Source organism: Centruroides vittatus, unplaced genomic scaffold (genome assembly GCF_030686945.1).
Source record: "Centruroides vittatus isolate TY-2023 unplaced genomic scaffold, ASM3068694v2 contig_223, whole genome shotgun sequence".
NCBI lineage: Eukaryota > Metazoa > Arthropoda > Arachnida > Scorpiones > Buthidae > Centruroides > Centruroides vittatus.
Window position 1 is genome coordinate 496511 of NW_027121388.1, and position 24492 is coordinate 521002.

Genomic DNA, 24492 nt, shown 5'->3' on the forward strand with positions numbered 1-24492 from the left:
TTAGAAGTGAATGTTTCATTTTGTTTCGAGTGTTTCATATTTTTAAACGATAATGGCTACAATAGAGCAGATTACAGAACAGAAAGGTCAAAGAGGTAAACAACAGTAGTAAACATAATTTAACTGCATGTAGCTTTCATAGGCTAAAATGAGATTTAATCTATTTTTATTATTATTTTTTTAAAAGGTAGAATGATAAATAGTCAATGCAGAATTTGTTATCGACAGGCATGGAATGATTATTATGGATGCGAGGCCTGCAAACGTTGTCTATACTATGTTTTCAGAACAATCCGTTGCAGATATTGCTACAGATGCTCTAAAAATGGTGACTGCAAGTCTGTTTATAAATGTCAATTTTGTACTTTAGAGACATGTTATAAGAAGGGTTTAAAACCAATCAAGTTCGGAATACATTCTCAAGGATACTATTTAAAAGATAACGAAATTCTGCTAAATAAAGTTCGAACTAGAGTAAGAAACTTTCCATTAATAATAATTCTAAAACGCTGTTAGTACAGTAGAAGTTCGTTAATGTGGTACTGGAAACCAGAATGGTGTCGGATTACCGAATATTCAGTGACATAACTACTATTAAGAACGGTTAAATGACGTTTAAGGTCTCATTAGACCTTGGCACTCTTTCTATGGAAGAGATTTAAAATTGGCAATTTAAATTCCATTACAATTTGAACGTAAAGGAGGCCCTCCAATGCTTAGGAACTTTTACTATATTTTGCTTTAGAGACTAAAATTTCTAGTAATTACGTAATAGACGAAAATATGTTTGTATTTTCGCAAAATTCTGAAAGTTTCGTGCAATTTGAACCTTGAAGACATCGGACGTGTTGCTTGGTAAAGCGGCTTTAATACGGTTGAATGAGAATAGCAGTTTCATTTAAAACAAGCTTTTTTAATTGGTTTGCTAATCCATATACACTGAAGCTGCTTTATCAGGCAACGTGCCCATTGCTGTACATTTTACATCGGCAAACGCCGCTGCATGATCCTGATTTATTCATGCCAAGCTGACTTCATACAGTTCATGACTATATTGTGCCACATACGATTCCACCCAGGATCTTTTACATACCACACGTGAAATTACCATTCGCGGAATACTACCATGACGAGATTTCCGTGTGCCGGATTAACGAACTTCTACTGTAAATACTCAATTTAATTTAATGCCTTTTTTCAAGGAACCGGAAAAATGCTTACCAATAGAGATCCTAAGATTAAATAATTTTCTCGTCTCAAGATTGAACGATGTTTCTTCATGGTTAATAGAAAATATGCCGATAACAGCATTAAACAGAATGGTATTTTTTTAATTAATAATTGAAATTTAGTCTTCTTTAAGAAATAATAGAAACAAGCCCTTAACTGATTTTACAGGACGTATATCAGATGAAATGTATAATCTTGCAGATCGTACAAGAATCGTTTGCTGCTCACGATGTTCTAAAACTGAACAATTATTATTACGATCCATACAAGTGTGAAATCGCACAATTTCAGTACTTGACAATGCAGATTTTGAAACTGGTGCGTATGATGAGAGAGAGCTTTCCCAGTGGAGAAATCGACTTCGAAACGAAGATTCATTTAATATATTTTGAAGGTATTTACTATTCACATTTAAAATATTATTCTTTCATATCTTAACATAAATTTAAGCAGCTTATTATTCGTAGTTAAATAAACAGTAATATATTTAAACTATTCAATCTATACCATTAGTGTGAGTATGAAGTAGAAGTTCATACGAGAAAGTATGAATTTTTGCTTAAGCTTTTCTTACTATACAGTCAAACCTGTTTTTATGCGCTCTTTTTATGTGCGATTTTTATTTGTGCGATTTTTTTAATGCGAATTTTTAATTTGTGCGGTATAGTTGGCGACTAGTCTCGTGCGATTCGTCATGTCTTACGTTGACTTATTATAGCTAAATAAACTTATTATAGCATAAATGCACTTATTATAGTAATATTATTGCATGAATATGCGAAAAATGAAATAATTTACTTTTTAAGTCAACAAAACAGCACCTGGACAAAAATATGTAAAACAGACGATAGACCAGACGATGCAGTCAAGTGCTGACATCTGTTGTCAATAAATTCTATTTCGTACGGTTTTGAGTTATTTTCTATGTGAGACTTTTTTTATGCGGTCCCTGTTGACCGCATAAAAAAATTATTTTTTTAATTGTGTTGCGAAAACTATTATTTACAGCCATTCGTGAAGTTTCGTGAGATTTTTTTTAATGCGTTTTTTTTAATGCGGTCCCTATCCCCCGCATAAAAACAGGTTTGACTGTATTTAGTAAGAAGTTTATTTTATTTGCAGTGAATTATTTTAATTTTATATTTAAAAAAATCTTAAAATAATATAAAATTAATTCTTTCAGGGCCAAGAAAGTATCGCGTTGTACAACACGAAAAGCTTCATCAACAATTGTCAGAGATTGCTTTTTGGATGGAGGTCTGCTTCAGATATTTAAGAGAGTTTTATTAAATGCCGTTTGTTATAAACAAGTTTAACTTTTAGAAGACATTTTTATAGAATTTTATTTCTTTGTTTATTATAATTGATTTTATATTTAGATATTTCTGACATTTGTACACTTTTCGATATAATTCAATAAGAATTAATAACAATCATCTGATTTTATTGTTAATGACTATAATAAAAGTATTTTTAAATAAACTATAAACTTATGTACATAGAATTATAGTATACAAGAAAGGTACATCGGTTTTTTAAAATAAATAGCAATCAATTAATTACTTTCCCGGCTGTTAAACGATCACCATACTTTTCCTCTGTTATATATAACACAGGAAAAGTATGGTGATCGTTCAAAAAATAACATTACCCAGGATTTTTACATTCTTGGGATTAGGACACGTTGAAACGTCTAGAAATGCAAAAAATTTCGGGGGTAATTCCTGTATGTATGGATGTTAGCGTATGTGAGAGAGGCACAATTTTGTTCATCCTGTTTAAAGCTTAATATAATAACTCCTGTGTTTTTTGTCGAAATTTTCTGAAATTTTGCTGTATGGTTGGCTCGTTGTGGAGATTAGGGATATTAAATTTTGGTAATTAAACGTCGAAGGGATGAGAAGATAATGGGGATCGTGTGTATCTCCAGTAGGGTCAGACTTCATTACAATTTGTCTTGTTATTAGCATTTAGAAATTTTTATCGAACCCAACACTATCCTAAAAATTAAGCTTTTTGCAATTTTATAACAGTTAAAAATATGATATTTTAATAAAAAATCTTTTTATAACAAATGGTGCCCCCAAATGTTCCGGGAAAGTTAAGCAACTCGTTGCTGGATTTTTTATTCGGTGTGGCAAAACCATATTTACTTTGATATTATTTAAATTTTATTATTAAAATTTGGCCATTAAAATGTAACACGGGAAAGTGTTGTAATCGTGTCAAATTGGACTCTGATTTTTTTGCAAATCTCAACGTTGTGCGATAAAAAAAAATTAAAGTACAAGAAGAAATTCCATATATATGTATGAGTGTGTGTGTGTTGGCATTTATTTCGTTTAATACAGTAATACCCCGACTTACGCGAATTCGACTTACGCGGTTATCGCTCGGTCCCACCTATCGCGTAAGTCGGGGTATAATTCCGCACATAAATAATACAAATTATTTTTAATTGGGGCCGGAGACTAAAGAAAATAATAGTTTAGAAAAAATGTTTAATAAAATCTTAGATAATACATATGTATAACAAATTATATTATTAAAATCGTAAACCGAAGTTATTTTGATGAAGGCTTCATAAAATATAACAAACAGAGAAATAAATAACACAAAATAAATTGTAGCTATGCGTCGATTCCGCGCGACATGTCCGAACATGTAAGCTGAACAATAGTATGGGGGGATTGAGTAATCAAGAGTTGCGTGGCACACAAACAAAAGACGACTCGACGAGATTTGAAAGTCGCGTAACTCCTGGTTCGCGTAAGACGGGGTACCGTAAGTCGAGGTATTACTGTATTAAGTAACGAAATTTGGCATGGTAAAATTTATATAAGGAGCATTGATGCTGTTAAACTTTGGAGCACGGATGTACAAATAGGGGGTGGGAGATACATGGTCATGTGTCTGAAATGGGGTCGGTCTTTATGAAAGTTTTACTCGTTATTGTCATTTATAATGTTTTTAAAAACTTATCTCTTCCCTCAAAATTAAGCCTTTTGCCTTTTTATAATTAAAAATAACTAATATTTTTTTAATAACGTGTCGTAACAGATGGTGCCACACAGAATTTTAACTTAATATTATCAAACTTTCTAATGGTTCCCCAGATATTTTGCTCGAGTGCAGGAACTTTGAGCAATGATCTTGCCAGTTTTTTTTAATATTTCAATGTTGAAAAATGATGTATCCAGTTAGACAATTAAGCAACTTTGCCGAAATGCATCACTCCACAGAAAAGAAAGTTCATTAAAGAGGTTGAGGTGCACGTATTCAGCCCAAAATGCGAACGGCAGACGAACGAGCGCCGTTATCAAGCAATTCTAGAAGGTTGATAATGGCGTTTGCTACGTCTAGAATGGCGAGTAGACGATCAGCTTAAACTTCTTCATTTTTTTGTGTTTGTGATTAAAATTATGACGTACTTTATTAAAATAATGATTATTTAAGCATTTACGAATAATATTGTAAAGAAACAGACGATTTTAATCCAGAAATTATTTAATTATTCAATTTTTTAGCAAGTGATGTGAAGTGCCTATAGAATTTACATATATTTGTCTTATAATAGCTTATCTTAAGGCAGGTTTGTTCTTCCACGGCATCATCTACCATCAACAGCGTAATACGTTTGTAGATTTTCTAAAAAATAATTTTCCGAACTGCTTTCGAATTTACATAAGCCACTACTACCCTCGACAAAAGTATGAGGTAGTCTTATCGTACGGTAGGAGACACGACGCTAATTAAAAATAATTATCTGGTGTTATTAAACATCCTATAAATGCTTTTAAACAGTTTAATTTTTTTATTTATCTTCGCTGGTAACCCTCGATCTTAAATGCATCCGCCATTTTATTCAAAAAATTTTCCGTGAGTCACTGCGCCACGTTCACTGAGTCAAGTGATGTTGTGAACGAGTGCCGCAAGGTCTTTTACTTGGACTTAAAACGTCAAACGTGTACTTCTGCTTGCAGTACAAGTTTAACATTTGTACTTGCGCCTCAACCCCTCTATTAACTCTTATTAATGAATTGGTACGCTTTGGATCATTTCTCCGTGGATAAAAAAAAATGTTCCAATAATCTTTTTAACGCTCGTGAAAAAAAAATGTGCACTATGAAGGAAATTGGAAAATCTCTAATTTTTTACATTTCTTATTATTTTCAATAGATCAGATTTAATGCATAAATTGCTGCACCTTCGTTGGTGGGGCTCGCGCCTAACCAACGGATAGCCACGTGCAGTTTACCGGGTTTTTCTTCAAGTGTCTAACAAGTAGGGTGCAGTTTACCATAGAAAGTCCTTCCAGGAAGCACCTCTTTTAGCAGATTGCCCGAATGTTGAGTTGCCTTAATTCATCAATCAAGTCCAATCTATTGCGTATGTATTGTGTATACAATAGAAACTCGATTTTCTGAATTTGATGGGACTAGTGGTCAATCCAGATAATTGTTTATTTTTTATTTGTTTTGGTTTCATCTCCCATAGTACATTTTAAAAAATTCATGAACAATAAATACCGTAATGCAACTATTGTATTCGAAGGTATTGTATTATATACTCTGTAGTATGTACAACACTACAGGTTCTAGATTTTATTAAACTGTTTCGGATAATCGAGTTTCTACTACATTAATTAAAGAAACAATTTTAAATACATTTTAATCCATTTTATTGCAATTCTATGAAATACTTGTCATAGATATGATCAATTAATCAAGATCATAATAAACATTTTTAATTAAACGTAAGGTTTTCTCAGTGAAGTTAATTTCATCATCTCGAATTTCTGGATCATTAATTAATTTATCATTCAGAGATTTTGTTACTTCGTACAGTTGTACAGTGGAATCTCTTACATCATCTTTATTAGCTCGAATTGCATGTTTTTCAAGTGCTTCAATAATATGTTTTGCTGGATTGTATACGTTCTTAACGTTTTCCTTTGTTACCGATTCGTAATCGTCATCTAGTTTCTTGGCTTCATCAGTCAAAGCATCTACCATACCAGCAATTTCTCTGCTGTTTAATTGTGTGAATGGTTTAGTATACATTGTTCCGATCACAGGCATATGTCGCATGAAATCATCTATACTAGGATATTTCTTGTGTTCAATAAATTCTTCTTTGCTTATGCAGTTATCGCCTTCACAATAATACTAGAAAGAAATTTCTCGTAAATAAAAATACTTTCATCGATATCATATAAATAACACATACACATTTAATGTTAATTGAACACATAATTTTTAGTGTACATAAAATATCTTCAGGAATCCTAGTACTTGAGGGAGAAGAAGTATTAAGAAGAATCCAGGAATAAGTAGTAAAGTCTCATTCCTGAATTAGTAAGCAAATTAGAGGTAAGTTGAGAAAATGTAGAGAAAAATAGAGGTAAAAGTGAGGGACGGGAATACGCTTTTGTAATATTATATTACATTACACAAAGTAAAAAGGGAGAAAAATGTCCATCCTGAATGAGAATCCAACTTGGACACTTCTGGAAGACGGTGGGATGGACGAGGTGGTTAAATTCAAGTAAATTTTAAAAATAAGCTACGACACCCTGTAATTTAACAATTTACAATAATGTTTTTGTATTTTTAAATATATATTTTCCATAAAAATGTCTAATGATGAAAGGAAGAAATTTTATATACGCAATGATGGACTGAGCTCTAAATCTATAGACAATCTTTAGTACTAACTTATGAAAAAAATATCTAATTTAGTATAATGTATTTAACCATTTGCTTAATTACAAATTTATTTTTTAACGTAAATGTTTAGAAATATATACACACTTTTACAACTTAATTATTACTTGGAAAACTGGAAACCCTCGTAAAGCGCTATTCATAATTGCTATCAGCTCATTGTCATAAATTAAGCTTACGTTCCTGGAAATGTATTATTATTATTATTTAATTTGTAAAGTTTTAAAATGTGCACAGTTTAACACTACTTTTATGATTCAACTGGTTCCTAAAAAGCGGTCCAGCGCGTTACATAATTACTGTAAGATTAATGTCATAAATTTAGACTACTTTCTCGGAAATGCCAGCTTTTTTCCTATTCTTTTCGCTTTAAGAGCGATTTTATTATACTCATCGTAAAGTCCGTTCTTGCCTTTATTCCCGTCGTGCATTCTGTAATGAGTATGGAATAAAGGCCACAATGGATGACCGGGTGGTGAGGGATAAGACAGACCATTCCTAAAAAATCTTAATTCTTTTTGACCGAGTGGATTAGATCCCGGATCTACCAGAGAAGTATGCATATTTGCCAGTTGTGTTGTAAAGCAGGATCTACTAAACTTCGAACACTATACGTATTTATCGAATAAATAACATAAAATTGTTACCTTTTCTGGTTCCTTTCCGCTTTTTCTTCCATACGAACCATCAAACAAGCTGGTAACTACGACGTAAAGAAAGTACAGTACATTAAAACAACCCTTCAACGTTCTCTTACGTTAAAAGCTACTTACCAAAAATTAAGAATAGAGGGAAAGAAAGAATCAACTTCATCGTCAGATGCTAAATTATGATCTACGTGTTTACTCGAAAAATTTTATATAATTGCCACGTAGACTTTTATCAAGTGGCCTGTCAATCAGGGTTTCCAGATGTATTTATACAATTGTATTTGCAGCAACTACCTATACCCTTCTACCATTTATTAATAAATAAAATTAAAATATTTTAAAGTTAAATAATTAATTTAATTAATTATTTTTAAAAAATAATTAAAACTGTGAGATTTTTTAAAGAGTAAGTTTATCTGTTTAATTCATTTAAATATCAAATAAAGGACCATGAAGTTATTGCACAGTGTTATAATGCTAGTCATTTATGTTTTTTTTTTACCATTAAAATTTTAAGGAAATTAAACTTAATTGTAATAATAATATAGGATTATATTTTATTCTCTGTTTATAAACTGTTCTGTGTACAGGTATGTTAACTGCAAATGCCATATTCTACACATGTTTACTAAATTTTAACATCTGCACATTCACACATAATTTACAGGATAATTTTAATAAATTTAATTAAATTTTCCTTTAAAAAATATTATTGTACTACGCTTGTTTTTCATTTTTTATGAAAGAAATTGTGTTTTAATTTTTCGTGTTTATCAGAGAATCGTCATTAATTTCATGACTAAAAAGGAGTGGTTAAGTCAAATTTGTGGCAAACATTAAACAAACTAATTAGTTTAACAAAGTTTAATTAGTTGTAGATTGTTGTACTGTACATTACATACGCAAACTTTCAAGAAGTGTAATACATGTATTTTATTATATACATTCAGTAAAAATCTATTGTTCTCGGGGTTGTATCGGTGGCTCATCGCCATATTACTTCTAATAACATGGCGATGAGACACTGATACATCCACTCAGTGGCAAATTCGTTTTTAAATAAATTTGAATTTCACTGCTAAAACGCATATAAAGTATAAAAAACATTTCTATTCAAATAAAAGTAAGCAAAATTAATCCATTGTAAAACCGTATAAAATAATTTAAAAAACAAGCTACTAATTATGTAGCTCTGTTTTGAATTGTATAAAATGCTTACAAGTTTTTTTTCAAGGAAAATGTAACTATTTGTAATATTATAGCTATTGATAAAATAATTCATTATTGAAGAATTTTTAACACATTCTATTTAACAAATATTAGGCTATAAAAACAGTAACAGGTAAGTACCATCTTTCCGATTCCATATTGAAACCTTTCGTGTTAGTTCGCGCCTCAATCGACCTTTACGTATTGCTGTTTTTTTACTATAAAAAGTTCGATTTTTCTAAACTAAAATCGTAAATTATAATTGATAGATTAATATTTAAGCTTACTTTACTGTAAAAATAGTAATTACTTATATTTCAGTTATAATATATAATAAAAAATAAAAATTGTAAGTAAGTACAGTATTGGATAACAATGCACGATTTCAACGCTATTTTAAATTCTGTATGTTAAACCGAAGGATATCTGTCAAAGAAAAAATTTATGAATTATCATATATGCCAACAAGCCTAATAATTACTATCTTGTTTAAAGTCTGCGAATGGCCATTAAAAAATATACAATATATAATTAATATAACAATAAAAAAATATCAGTGGGCTTTACAATTTAAATTAATTAGGTAAATCACGAATATCAATGTGTAATAAATAATTTTTACTAAAATGAGCCTTTTTATATATATACAGTATATTCATTTTATTTAAAAATATATATATATTTTTTTTTAATTAATAAAATATTTTTAAAATAAATATATTTAATATTAATTTTAAAGTTCTCCGAATTAAGTGTTTTAATAAATATTTTCAAAATGGCAACGAAAATAGAAATGCGCCCTCTAACGTCTAAAACTGAAACCTTATTTAAATTTTTTCGATACGCCCTCTAACGTTTACAACTGAATCAATATTTAATTTACTTTAAACAAAGTTCTGTAAATCGAATAAACCGAACCAAACACCAAAAATCTTTACCGAATAAAAAAGAACTCCTAAGAAAAAAATTTGACTGTCATCCAAATTGTCATAATTTTTTACTTGGCTCACTGATTCCTGTATATACAATCAGTCAGTGACTTTTTTACTTGGCGCGGAGTCACTCCCGTGTTCTCTATTTAATAATGAATCTATGAATAAACTATTTAATAATTCATATATTTAATATTTAAATAAAATATTCTGTTACAGAAATTAAATACGTTGCCAAGTAAATAAAACCACTGAACAGTGATGGTTGCGGGTTTACGTTTCACCAAAACTCTGGCAACGTGATTCTGAGTGTTTCTTCACAACTCTTAATAATGGTCGGTTATGCACAGAAAGTCCTCCCGGGAGGCACCATCTTCACAGGTAGATCTTACCAATAATAGTGTTGATATATAAGCTCGTTGGATCGAAGATCTTTGTTAAGGGGATTCTTATCGGGATCTTAGATCGATAGAATAAAACAACGCAACACACCGGCAAGAAGACTTTCTATAGAAAATTGACCCCTTTTTAGGTGTTAGATACACGAAGAAATTCTATGCAACTATCTCTTTGGTTAGGAGGAAACCCTCGATCAATGTTCATTAGTGTTATGGCCACTCGGCCATTAGTGGTAATTCTTGTAATGTAAATTAGTAGTAAACACATATATACATACATAAAAATTATATACACATTTTTAAATGACTGTATGTAGTATTTTAAGTATAGAATAAAAGTACCAAATGAAAGTATAAATAGTCTTACTGTAGTAATTAGTAGTAGATCTATTTATTAAACATTCAATACATTTGGCTTATTCAATATCATCATAAATCTTTTTGATTGTTGTAAGTGTTTTTTCGGTATATCGTATTTCGTAATCTCGAATTTCCGGATCTTCATACAATAAATTATTCAAAATATTAGTAGCATGATACAACTTTTCAGTAGAATTTCTGATTTTTTCTTTATCAACGAATGGCATTTTCTTATTTTTGACAGCTTCATAAAGATGTTTGGCTGGATTGAATACGTTTTTGACAGCTTCTCGTTTGATAAAACTCGCATTAATTATTTTGTACACTTCAGTAGTTAAGACATCAACCATATTAATAAATATATCGGTGTTGATATCTTCGAAAGCGGTATGATACATATCACCGATAAAAGGCATATGTTTCATGAAATTATTGAAATTAGAATATTGTAAATGTTCCACGAATTCTTCTTCCGTCATGCAGTTGTCTTCGTAGCAAACGAACTAGAAAGAAAAACTTTATATTATTATATGAATTCTATATATATAATTTGCTCTATTAGAATATCGCAATAACAAAGTGTAAAGGCCCACCAGTGGCCAAGCGGTTCCATTATCTGAACGCTGAGAGTTCGGTCGTGGGTTCGCTCGCCAGGACAGGCTGACCTCGTGGAGTTTTCCGGTCTTTCTCCACGTCGTCTTTAACGCCTAAACAAGGGCCAGTTACCCCTAAAACGACCTCCCGAAAGGCATTCCCCTGGGCAGATCGCCCAAGTTTCGCGTTCTCATAACTTAACGAACAACAAAGTGTAAAATTCAATCTATGGATGGCCCACCAGTGGTGGTGAAGTGGTTAAATCAGTGAGCATTGGCAGTTGGTCGCGGATTCCTGGCAACTCGGAGTTTACTGAGATTTTTTTATGTGTTTAAATCTAAATAAGGATCAGTTTTCCATTGAGAGTACTCCTAGAAGATATTTTCCTTTGACATATGGTCCAAATGTTGCGTTGTCTTATTCCAACAATCCTTCCTTCCATTAATTCAATCCAATATAACGATTACGGAGATGGTATTTTGTGGCCACAAACAGCCGAGAAGGTAGCAATAAACACTTCAAAAGTAGCAAATTCAAAAATAATTCTTTATTGTTTACACGTGAAAAAGAACTGAAACAAATTGAGCAATTAAGAAAACCTTTATACACTCAAACCTGTTTTTGCGCGGTCTTTTTTTTTGCGATTTTTTACACGTGCAATGTGTTTTGTGCAATTATTTTTGTGCAGTATACCAATTTGATTGAAATTCATATACCGCACACAAAAAATCACACAAAACAAATCGCACAAAAATAGACTGCACAAAAACAGGTTTGAGTGTAATTACTATTTTCGTATTTTTATATAATGAATGATATTATATAGGTTAGATGGTCGAGAGGTTAAGATGGCAGCCTACCGTTCTGAAGATGCGGGATCGAAACCTGACAGGTCGAAAACCCTAAGAAAACACTAATTTTTGGCTGATATAACAGATCCTGTTACTCATTTTTGCCGTTTCATCATGGGCCTGGTCGAACCCGTAATGGCTTGCCGAAAAAATTCCTGTTAGTGGCTAAATGGCAAAAAGAATTTTTAAATATCTCAATACAAAGCTGCACTGTAGTGTTATATTCAGCAGCTTTGAAAATAAATTTCAAAGTTTTTTAACTGATAGCTTTTTCTTTTGTTCGGGGAATTTGTGACAACCGTTCCTGAACTCTTCTGATAAGTCCAATTTGTTCGATGAGTGTCAGCTCCTGAACTTCTAATCGATAAGAAAGCCATAATGTGAATTTATAAAGGTCAGATCATTATTTTATTATATTTTGTAAATAAAATTTTGGGGTTTTTACAACTAAAGGTGCTCAAAGTTTCAAGGTTCAGTTGCTCCAAATTTAATCAATACTTTATTAACGTGGCATAACCGGAATGTTGTATGATTAGAAGCAAAGCAAGAAAATTAATATATTTAATAAGGATAGAGTTATATAAGGTTATAGATTTTCAGCCTACAGATTAAAATCCTATCATCAAATCCGCTCATTACAGGCTATAACTCAATCTTCTTGAGAAATTGGGGATAGTTTGCTTTATTCGTTTACGACAACGCGGTACATGGGCGATCTGCCGAGGGGTAATGCCAACCAAGAGATCTTTTATGGGAAACTAGTCCCTATTTACTTGTTACTAACGTGAAAAAACACAGAAAACTCCACCAGCCGTTGATGAATCGCGAACCCACGACCATCCACTCGGTTATTGGTGGGCGAAATTGAAGATGAAACTCTGGCCAATTATTTATGAATATTTATGAAAACTATCACAAATTGAATCCCTAAATTTAAAAAATTAAATCTCTTAGAAAACCATCATAAATTGGTTCACTTCAAGATTCGAACCTGGATCCTTCAGGAATCTTAAGATGTTATCATCCAATTGCTCCCATTATAGGCTTGGTCGAACCCACGATGGTCGCAGGAAAAATTCCTCTTAGTGTCTACAAGGCAGAAACAGTTAAAAATACAGTAAAACTTACATAATCTTCTTCTGTATTCGTTCTTCTTCCTCTTGAATACCCCAAAAAGTTTATTGCTATACAAATAATTGATAAATTAATATGCATACAATTTTTCTCACATTTTACTTTGTTAATTCATCCAATTTACTTACACATAACTAAAAGAATAGAAAATGGTGCCACTGTCATCATCATACCACCGCTTTGTAATCTACGTAGCGTTGTAATGTGTTAATCGTCAAATGTATATGTCTTGGCAACACTTTTAGTTTGATTAAAATAACACGCACCCAGACGTGTCCTGACAGTACTTCAATTTTATATAATGCCTCCATGTTCTAAGTGCTGCAACGGCCATATCTTGGCAACAGTTAATTTTATCGATTAAATTCTCGTGCTTGTGTTTTTAGTGTACCGATTCTAACATATGATATCAGCTTAATAGCTATAATTACAATAATTACGTGTAAATAATATCAAATTGAATAGTAAATATCATAAATTATGAAGAAACTACTTATAGATAAGAATAAATTAATTTTTCCAACAGAAAACAGAGGAAGAAGTATTTTTATCTGATAATTTCAACCATTACTTGCTGGTAGTCACCAGTGACTAATTGGATAAAAGCACTGAACACTGGTCATGGGTTCGCGCTTGACTAACAGGATGGCTTCGTGGCATTTTTCTTTACGTGCCTTATACCTGAATAGAAGTAAGTTTCCTATAGAAAGTACTCCAGGATGACATACCCCTGTGGCAGATCGCCCAATGTTGCCTTATTCCATCAATCATACTATACCATCCATACTGGTGATTATATTTTTTTAACGTTTTCGCTGTGTGAGCTAAAAGGGCCTTCCTTCTATACCCATAATGGGCTCGACCAGGCCCAGAATGGGAACAACCTGGTGGTGGAGATAGGGGCCTGACATATCTCGGTGAATAAAGCTTCTTGCAGTCTTGCTATAAAAATGATTATTAATGATAAATAAACGAATAAAATCAATGTAAATGTATGGGATAATTATAAATTACAATCTATTCATGATATAAAAGTGAATCTATCCATAAATATTTTTAATTTATCAGTATTTAATACCATTAATCTGCTAAAGAATTACACCAGAAAAGGAGAAAGTTATGTGAGTTGTGTGGTGTTAACACGGGGAAAAACCTATAATCGAACATGTCAATAGAATGTATGGAATGGGACCACCCACGTCCTGGACAAAAGACAAGTAGGCAATCCATTGTCAGTAGTTCGAGTCTCAAGTCAAAGTTCCGATAATCGAAAGAGATTGATTAATCATTCATAATGCTAAATACTCTGAGTTTCGTTAGTGTTAGAAAATTATAGGATCCGAACCTGCCATTTTTTTTATTGTAGAGCTGTGTTATAAAGTTCTATACTTGAGTGTTTTGCGGTTGCAGATGAAGGAAAGATCAATTATTATCATTATCCAGGTTCGGTTCTTATTCAGGGATTCTGGATAATAACCAAGAGTAGTTCCTTACTATGAAAATAAAATACGTGTGTTCGATTCTAATACAGAAGTACAGAAACAAAATATTAGTTGTAAAAATGCCCAAAAAGAAATGAATCATGGGTTCAGTTCTAGTGTGAAAAATAGAGGAAATAGAAAAATAATTTTAACAAATTAAAAGTCGTGGGTTCGGATCTTACACACAATTCCAAATATGGAAAATCTCGATTATAAATATACTCAATGGAAATATAGCCTATTTGAAAATCGTGGGTTCGACTCGTATTCGGATAAAGAACCGAACCCGCGACTTTAGTTCAGATTAGAAAGAAATAATATTATTCTATTGGATAAAAAAAATCGCTTCGTTTGAAGTTTAATGCTGAATTATTTTCATTTTAATTAAAACGGCTTTATTAAACTAATTACTCTCATTAATTATTAGAAGATAAAATTTCTGAAAATGAGAAGATTAAAGCATTATCTTAAAATTTTCCAATAATATTTATTAAGAAAACTTGATAACTTTTACCAATTCGATTTAATTAAAATTCATAAAAATATCAAAAACATTTTTCTTAAAATATATTTTATGTTTTATTCTATTATTATTATTATTACTATTTTAATTTTAATTACTTTTGGGGGTGACTTTTGTTATTTTCTAAAAAAGTTATTACCATTTTTTAAAAAGTTTTTATTTATTTTAATCGTAACACACGAGTAGTTAAAACCACTTTACACTAGTCACAGGTTCGCACCTCATAAACGAGGAGTTTTCCGGTTCTATTCACATTTGTAACACCTAAATAAAGGCCAGTCTTGTTCCTGTAAATCATACTTTAAAGCAATTTCATAAATATTTTAAAATTAAAGAATATCTTTTTAAAAATTTTTTGGAATATTTTATCAATTATTAAGTATTATATTTCCTTTTCCTCCCTGTTTAATACGGGGTGGCCCAACAGCCAGTTAACCACTGTGAAGATCTAACTACTGCCATACTAGTTATTATTTTTGGTTAATGTTACCTATGGTTCCAAGATGGCGACTCGTCTCTGATTCCAGCAAATACAGGAAGGGAAACAGTGGGGATGCAGATTCTAACCTAACCTAACCTATTCTAATAATTTTGTTGGTAATAATTATGGTAATTTATTAGAATAGGTTAGGTTAGAACGTGCGTCCCCACTGTTTCCCTTCCTGTATTTGCTGGAATCAGAGACGAGCCGCCATCTTGGAACCATAGGTAACATAAACCTTATTTTTATATACAAACATTACAGAAATCGCCAAATTTACTGCAAAACAGACTGTTGCCTCACCCTGTAACTGGTTCTCGCTGCTGTACCGTAAGATTTATTGGTTTACTTGCTGAAAATGAGGTTAAGTACCACCCTTCAGAAACTAATATTTTATTGACAAATATTTTTACGGATTAATATTATATTTCACCTTATAACTCTACATTCTCTTTAAAAAGAGAAAAAAATCGATGCTATTGATGTAAGTTATTATCAACAGATGGATCTTTTACAAATTATTAAGCAATAAAACTTGTAATTTAATCACTACAAGAGCAATAAAAATCAATGTTTAAATGTCAAAACTTGTTTTTTTTTTCCTTTTCTTGATTTATAACTTTAACCTTAGAAACAATTTAATATAATTTTTAGACATTTATATATATATATATATAAAAACAAATTATTTTTAACTTACTTTTTATAAAATAATATCATTTTTCTTTGATTTTTATTAAAAAATATTGCGAAGTTTTCTTATAAAATATCTTATAAATTTTAATAAAATCACTTTATAACAGTTTTCTCATTGATGAAATTGTATCCTTTCTATTGATAAAATATAATCTGATGCTTTTAGATAATAAAAATATAAGAAAAGGTTAAATTATAAAGTGTAAGTAATAAATAAAACTGTTATTTATATATTTTTTTCGTGCATTTTTGTGGCTTTCGAAGAGGGGGTGATGCCTACATTTATGTCTAGAGTGGGGCCTTATCTCACTTCTCGACCCTGAGAATCGGATTAAATTAATGGAACAAGGCATCACATCTACCAAACGGGGTTGCATTCCGGAAGGACTTCTATTGGAAGTTAGCCCTTTATCTATACGTTAGACACGTGAAGAAAAAATCCACAAAACACACGTGGCCAGTGCGTTGGTCGTCTCATCAATTGGTTTTACTTTACCAACTCATTGGTGACGTAGCAGTCAGCTGATTCCTATTCTCAGGGGGTCCACACGTTCTCCTGATAATAGGACATTTATTCTTATGTTAATGAATTAGACTTATGTCGAAGGAGACACCAAGGCACAGAAAAAACTACATTTTGATATAAACAATTTAAAACTAAATTGATACAGTAGAAAACATTTAAAATATCCATTCTATACATTCCCTTCGCATTAATTATATCAAATACTTGAAGTTTTCTTGTATCTAAATAGGCCCCCATTTAATGTAAGTACTCTAACTTTTGTCTTTTATCTAAATGTATGGCGAACAGACACACTTACACACTGATCTAATAGTGTGACGTTGATAAAAATACGGATTTTTTTGTGTATAAAAACACTACTTTAAGCTGACAAACTTAATTATAAACACTCAGTTAAGTGCACTCGACAATATATTAATTAATATCACGAACACTCTCCGGGTTAACAATACTGAACACCAAGATGAATTGTTCCTCTAATGGTAGTTAAATCGGAATTAATTCAATATTTAAAGATTAAATTTAAACGTCAGTGTTGTCTACAAATTAAATTATCTCTTTATTTATTCAGCTACAAACAATCGAATTTATTATGTACCTATAAAGCTTTTCTAATTATATAACATTGTATTGTAGGAGTTAAATTTTCGTGAAACTGATCGTTAAAATTAAATAATTGCCAATTAATTTTTGAAAATTGATCTATGAATAACCGCGTTATATTCTATTTTTTAATGTAAAATACAGTCGAACCGTCAATAACGGACACCTCCCAACGACGGTCAACGCTAAATTTTTCCACAAACTTTGTTTTCAAATATCCTCCAAACGACGCCATTTTTATGTTTCCGATGATGGCCGTCGTTCAGAGGTGTGACAGTATTCATTTGAACTTTTTTCTGTGATTCAACACGACAACTATAAGATAAGTGGCACACAGGCGAATGGATGGAGAGGAATCGCATTGCTGTGTGCCCACTTAAGCGCATCGCAGGGGAGATCGAACGGAATTTAAAGCTAAAAGAAGGTATTCAGACGAGGCGTTTTCTCAATGTGATGACGTCGAGTTGTGCGAAGACGATGAAAGGATGGAATAAGGAAACGCAATTCATGGGCGATCTGCCGAGTGTGGTGCCTCCCGAGAAGGTTTTCTATGAGAAATTGGCTTCTATGTAAACGTTACATTTTTCAAGAAAAACCGAGAAACTCCACATTGTGAGGCACGAACCTGTGACAACAGTTTTATCCACTTGCCCATTGGTGAGCGCGAGATGAAAGAAAAAAGATAAAGAGATAAAGAAGCGAAGAACATAATTACACAATATTTGCCAAATGAAACTTTAATGAACTTAATGATTTGTTTCCCTATTTGCCGGGGAGCCAACAAATGGCCGAGTGAACAAAACCACTAAACATTGGCTCTTCTAGTGGTTCGTTGTTGAAGTGCGAGTTCACATCTCCACAATAGGCTAACCACGTGAAGTATTCCGAGTTTACTTCATGTGTGTAACACCTAAAGAAGGGCAAATTTCCTGTAGTAAGTTCTCCCGAGATCACCATTCAAGACGCGTGGTTTATCTACAATATGTAAACACTTAGTCCTGAAGTTTTTTTGAAAGAAACTTATCAAGCTCATTATGAATTCGGCCAGCTCCACATTGGAGGGCCAGGTGGCAAGATCCAAGGCCTGACATATCTGGAGGACCACCTCCCAAATATTCTGGGGTTTTCCCGATCTCTCTGATTCTATCTCGGATCCCAGAGCGGTATGATCTACCCTAACCTTGGAATATATTAGATTGCTTTTACGAGGAATGTGCAGTATCTCATATTGCTCACTTAACAATTGGTAGTGTTTTTGTTCCTTTATTGCATTTTTATTCAGTGTCTCTCTACTCATTAAGTTAAAAGGCAAACTCGGCAAAGATGTTGAATATTTAATTTTTTAATTAAGGTGAGCCCTTAATCGCGTGTCGTTGATGTGCCACGTTTGGCTTGCGTTTCGAGGCTTCTCTACCCTCTTTTTAATGTACTTCCTATTATATACTTCTGTGCTAATGCAAAATTAAGCAGTGCGAAGAACAGTTTGAATACCCTAAAATTCTTTACTTTTTCACGTTAAAAACTTTTATTTCCGCACATTCAGAACCATCCATTGCAAAAAAAAAAACTCGTAGCAATATCCAGAATTCCCAGTCTTGGGTTATGTAAGTGGCAACACGAATCTTTTGGAAGTTAGTAAATGGCCTTGGCACCACGTGATATTCTCAACACATGTTTTGCTACTGACACAACTCGATACTAAGCATTCGGGATGTTTTTGGAGCACAGATCTTCTTTGTTTCATTTTCTACCTACTTAACAGAATATTTGGGTGTAGAAATCCTTTTCCAAATAAAAATATCCTCCTCCATAAACACACGTATGTGGGATGAAGAGTAAACTTTTCACTGTTTCATTTCTTCATCAAATTTCTAGTATAAAAATTCCCAGTGATTTTTCTTCGTCTTCTTTTAGGTCTTCTATTTCTAAAATAGGACAATTTCTCGCTCTCGCATGTGCAGGGAAAAAAATGGGTAAAGTCTTCATTCTAGATTTTAAGTAGACGTGCATACAACATTCTATAAATTATATTATATTCTTTAGTTACGTCAAATAAAACAGTACTTAGGCCATACTGACTTGATTTTATTTACAATATATCCTATCTCCTTCCAGACACTATCACGTCTCTGTTGATTACTGTACGTTTTAACAGAAATTGGCAGAGATGAGAGTTCTCCCCTCAAAAACTTGCGGTTTCTCTTAATGAGTGGCGTGCTAGGACGTCTGGACAGCTTCGCACCTGGGTTAGTGACCTTTTCTACTATTGGCGGGCGGGCGGAAATGTTGAGATTGCCGGACGGATTTCCTTCCTTCTCCGTCCGCCCGCCTGTCCTCCTAGTGTGCACATGTCCATAACTTGTTATATAACGGGAGGAGAGCCCAGTCTGTTCGCCCGTTCCAGTGTGAAAATATTAATTTTATAAAAATCTATAGACAAAAAAGAGGATCTTTATTACAGGGTCGTGTTTAAATGTCTTTCTAAGAAGAAAACGATCAGAGGGTTTGTCCTCGGGAGCGGATTTATGAGGATAAACAGGGTGCGGAGCACCCTCTTCTGAAGGGTTTCTTCCGAATAAAACCTGCACCTCAAGTATTAAGCAATTTTCTAAAGCCGCTACACACGTACCGGTACGTTTACTCGGCTTCAGGCGTATTGTTTCCTTTCTGACACTGAAGATCGTCCTCTAAAGATTTTTGAACCACTTATTGATTGTCAAACTTATCAATTGTGGTCTATTTAAGAGCCTTAACAAATTCTTGAAAGCGCATTAACATTCCTGTTTAAGGCCCTTTAAATTATTTAAATAGAACATTCAAGGAACCTCAAAATTGGCTTCAAGATAGTCTGATTCGCGTCAACCTCTATGATTCAATTACTCTTTAGATGAATTGAAAAAAACTGTTTCGGCTTATAAAAATCGCTTTCGTGCGAAAATATTTCTTAAATTTAGCGTGATAACATCTTTTACATTCAAAAATTTTATACAAAAGTAATTAAAAGTTGGAAAAGTCTGTCACTTTCGTGTTCTTCTCTTCACGAATAGTAAAAGCAATGTATAATGCCATGCACTGCAGGAGGTTATGCACAGGTACAAAAACATTTTATGCAATAAATCGTTAAAAATCACGATTATTCACCGGTTAAACACAATTAGAACACGTTATAAGTGTATTATTTATCTATGAGAGGATTGGTATACAGGATCGACATTTTCCTTCACATCTTTACGTTTTTGTCTGTTTGTTTATTTGTATACGGCAACACGACACGTAGGCGATCTGCCGAGGAGGTATTCCTCCCAGGAAGACTTTCTATGGTAAACTATTTAGGGGTTACAAACGTGAAGTAAACCAGAAAAACTTCACGTGGTCAGCGCGTTGACGAGACGTCAACCCACATCCAGTGTTATCCACTGATGGGCTTTATATGTATGGGCTAATTGAATTTTATGTATAAAATTATATATATTATGGATTCTTTTTTAAATAATTTAGATAATTAATAGCATATACTTCAAAATCATCACGCTAGGATGCTACGTTAATTTATCTACTTCCTTGTAATTAATTTCAACAATGAGATAATTCTTTCTTCTTTCAACCATGTTAAAACTTTTGTTATTCAATAAATATTGCATTCGTAATAAATTTAATTATTGCGAATAATAAACTATTAATTAATAGAATTATCTTGATTATAATCAATAATAATCTTGCTTATTCACTTCATTTTTGTATCATTAATTTTACTAAAAAATATACATTTTTTACGTTGGATTTCATGTAAAAAAAGTGTAAGATTTTTATTAAAAAATTAACAAAAAAATAGCTTTTTCTAAATTAAAAAGTACTGTGGTGTTGATAAAAATATTATAAAATATAGGCTACTTCTGTGCTGGTGAATTAATATTAACAGCATAAGGTAATAATTGAAGCACTAGATAAAATTTAAGGGATTATAGTGGGCTAAAGTAGAAAAAACATTTGAGAAAATTGTAGGAAATCCTTATAATGGGTTATAATTTTGGCAATTTCAGTTATTCCCTCCCGCTTGGTGTAGCGAGATAAAGGAAATCCACAAGAGACTATAGTAGGAGTTAGTAGGAAAATTGTCGATACTTCCAATAAATTTCTCTGGTTTTAGTAGAAAGAATTTACTAAAATAAAAATTCTTTTGTATTTGAAATATAAAAACAAGTTTACTTTTTCAATTTTAAGAGAATGTGGTCTAATTTAGAACTTTAAATTTGATTTCTGTAATTTAAAATGTATAATAACGACTCTAGATTAAGTCAAAATTCTCTTCTAAAAATTGTAAATGTTTAAAATTAAACAAGTACAAATTTAGAAAAATATCAAAAGGTTTAGAATTTTTAAAAAATTCAAATTTTATCTGAAAATTTATGGAAAAAAGTTCAAAAATCCCATTGCAGGATCAGTGGAGCGTTATTCTACGGGTAAAAACGGCAATTGCCTGGGGTCCCATCAACAGGACCCCAGGCAATTTCCCTAACCAATCTTACTGTAGTAAGAATTACTCATTACTGTAGTAAGAATATCGAAATTTAAATTTGGGCTATATCTGATAACCCTAGATTGCCGGTTTGGCGCAAGCATGGGGCTCACTGACACAGCTCAAAGATCGAGTTAAAAAACGAACGAGGATAAAAAGGACTTCCCGAACGAAAATGTTTGAAGTCAACACTGTACTGTACATGGGGCTCCTTAATTCAAACTTACCTGGTGCCCCATGAAGCTATAACACCTAAGCGGAGGCCAATTAACCATAGAAAGTCCTCCAGGAATGCATCCTGCCACATGCGTTGAGTTGTCATATTCAATGAAACCACTTCAGCCAAACCCATTACGGGCTTGGCCAGACCCATAATGGATATAAAAGACCCTAACAATGCCCACAGGGCAGAAAAAGTAAAAACAATTCCAAAAATTCGCGCGCTGAATTTCGATATTTTAATTTTTAAAAGATTTAACGTTATTTAATAAAGTAAATTCAAAATTTATATAAGATTAATAAGATTTTTCAATATATTTAGGAGAAATTTAAATAATTTATATAGTTTTTTGCATTCTAGCGCGATATTTATTAACTTATTTTGATTGTAAATTATAAATTAAATAATTATAGATTGTTTCCGCACCCAATACAATTTTTATAATAAATAAAATATAGATGTAATTAATATTAATTTATTTAATTAAAAATATGAATGTAATTAACAATTTATATACTAATTCATTTGATATTAATATTTGAAATGTGTCGTATACCAAGAAAATAAAGCATTAAACCTTCAAAGATACTTAAAATTCACCTACAGATGAATAAGAATTAAACAGGAGAGAAAAAATTAAATAAATTCCTATAATAAAATTTAATAAAATTTCCTACAAACATATTCAGTCCTTAGTTAAATTCGAAAGATAAATCGTTCTAAAAATCTTATTGTAGATATTGACAAGTAAACGGTAATTGGCTATTAATTTAGGAGGCGTTAACGATAATCAAGATGTCGAGTTTTATTGGACTGTTGACCAGACTTCATATTTAGAAAGCCTGAAAAATTTCTATTAAAGTTATTCATTGTATTGAAATTTCTTGTATATTAAATATGATTAATTTTATTAAATTTTATTATTTAAAAATTATAATACACTTTCTAATGTCTTTTAGATATTTCCAAGGAAGAGCCACTATCTATCTCTACAGATAACGGGATTTTCTTATGAACATAAACGCTATTCGGTTTTGCAGCACATAAAAATATTTCTAAAGTAAAAAAAACATTAAAATAAGTTATCTTTAATAAAAAGTAATTGAAAGAAAGGCGGCGATTGTCGCAAGTTCCTCCTATTTTTACATCTGCAACCAATTAGTTTAGTTGTCGGTATCTTTGATAAAATTTTTAAAGCGATTTATCTTTCATATTTAATGAAGGACCGAATATGTTTGAAGTAACTTTTATTTAATTTTCTTGTAGGAATTTACTTAAATTTTTACTTTTACTAAATTTTTTATTTATATATAAGAAACTTTTAAATAGTTTTTTTATATTTGTTGTACTTATTAATGTTTTATTTTCAGAATTACACAACACGTTTTCAATATTAATATTGGGTAACAGTAACTGTTTTTCGTATATTTTTATAAAAATTTTTTTAGTTAATAATTTTTTACGTTAATTAAAATGTTAGTAAATATTTTAATAGAAAAGTAAACATTAACATGCACTTTTATATAATATCTTTTGTTAAATGAATATTTATTAAACATATTTTAAATCGCTTTATTTAATAACATTTTTAAACAGAACAGAATTTAATATAAATTATTATTATTAAATTTTTGTTACTTTTCTTTGTAAAACTCCAATTAAAAATACTAAACTCTTCAAAAAATAAGTGATAACAAGTTATAATGTAAAACAAAATAAGATTTAACACATAAAAATGCTAATAACTTTAAAGTTTTCTATATCCATCCCTACTTTAAACTGTAAAAGCCTTGGTTTCCCCTTTTAAAACATCGAAAAACCTTCAGGAAAATCTATAACGAACGTAAATTGAGAGATAACACCACTGAACATTGACAGTTGGTCGTGGCCTGACCAACGAGCTGGCCACGTGGAATTTTTCGGATTTTCGAACACCTAAATAAGGGCCAATTTGCCATAGAAAGTCTCCCTTTAAGCGTTCCCATTCGGCAGATCTCCCATGTGTTGCGTTGCCTTATTTTATCGATCCGATCCAGTTATAAATTGTAAACTATATCAAAGTTCACTGATTTATGTGTACTTTTTAAACGTCATCCATTTTAAATCCTGCACACAAGCCTGCCATACATAAGAGAACAAATGATAATACACGAGAGAAATGTTCAAGTGTGACGTTTCTCTCTAAGTGGAATTGTAAAATACATACATTTATACACCTAGGAGGAGTGTTATTATATAAAAACACGCAAAAAGAAAATCCTTACAAAATGATACTTTAATATATTTACAATATATATATAGAAACTTGCAGTAAGAAAATTGTAATTTTGTAAAACTACTTTCTCACTTCAAGGTCATAGAA

At 31.6% G+C, this 24492-nt stretch overlaps 1 protein-coding gene and 1 long non-coding RNA gene across 2 annotated transcripts; one reads left to right on the forward strand and one right to left on the reverse strand.

Annotated features, from left to right (window-relative positions):
- The first annotated feature begins 1235 nt into the window (after positions 1-1235).
- LOC136970988 (uncharacterized) lies at positions 1236-2672 on the forward strand. Its single transcript, XR_010880085.1, has 3 exons — positions 1236-1322; positions 1399-1624; positions 2414-2672. It is a non-coding gene; the product is annotated as an uncharacterized lncRNA (long non-coding RNA).
- A 3215-nt stretch (positions 2673-5887) lies between these two features.
- On the reverse strand, positions 5888-7894 carry LOC136970990 (uncharacterized). Its single transcript, XM_067265472.1, has 3 exons — positions 7730-7894; positions 7604-7659; positions 5888-6398 (listed from the first exon to the last, which is right to left on the reverse strand). Exons 1-3 carry the CDS (start codon positions 7767-7769, stop codon positions 5952-5954), a joined length of 543 nt encoding a protein of 180 aa, XP_067121573.1. The 5' UTR covers positions 7770-7894; the 3' UTR covers positions 5888-5951.
- Positions 7895-24492: the final 16598 nt, after the last annotated feature.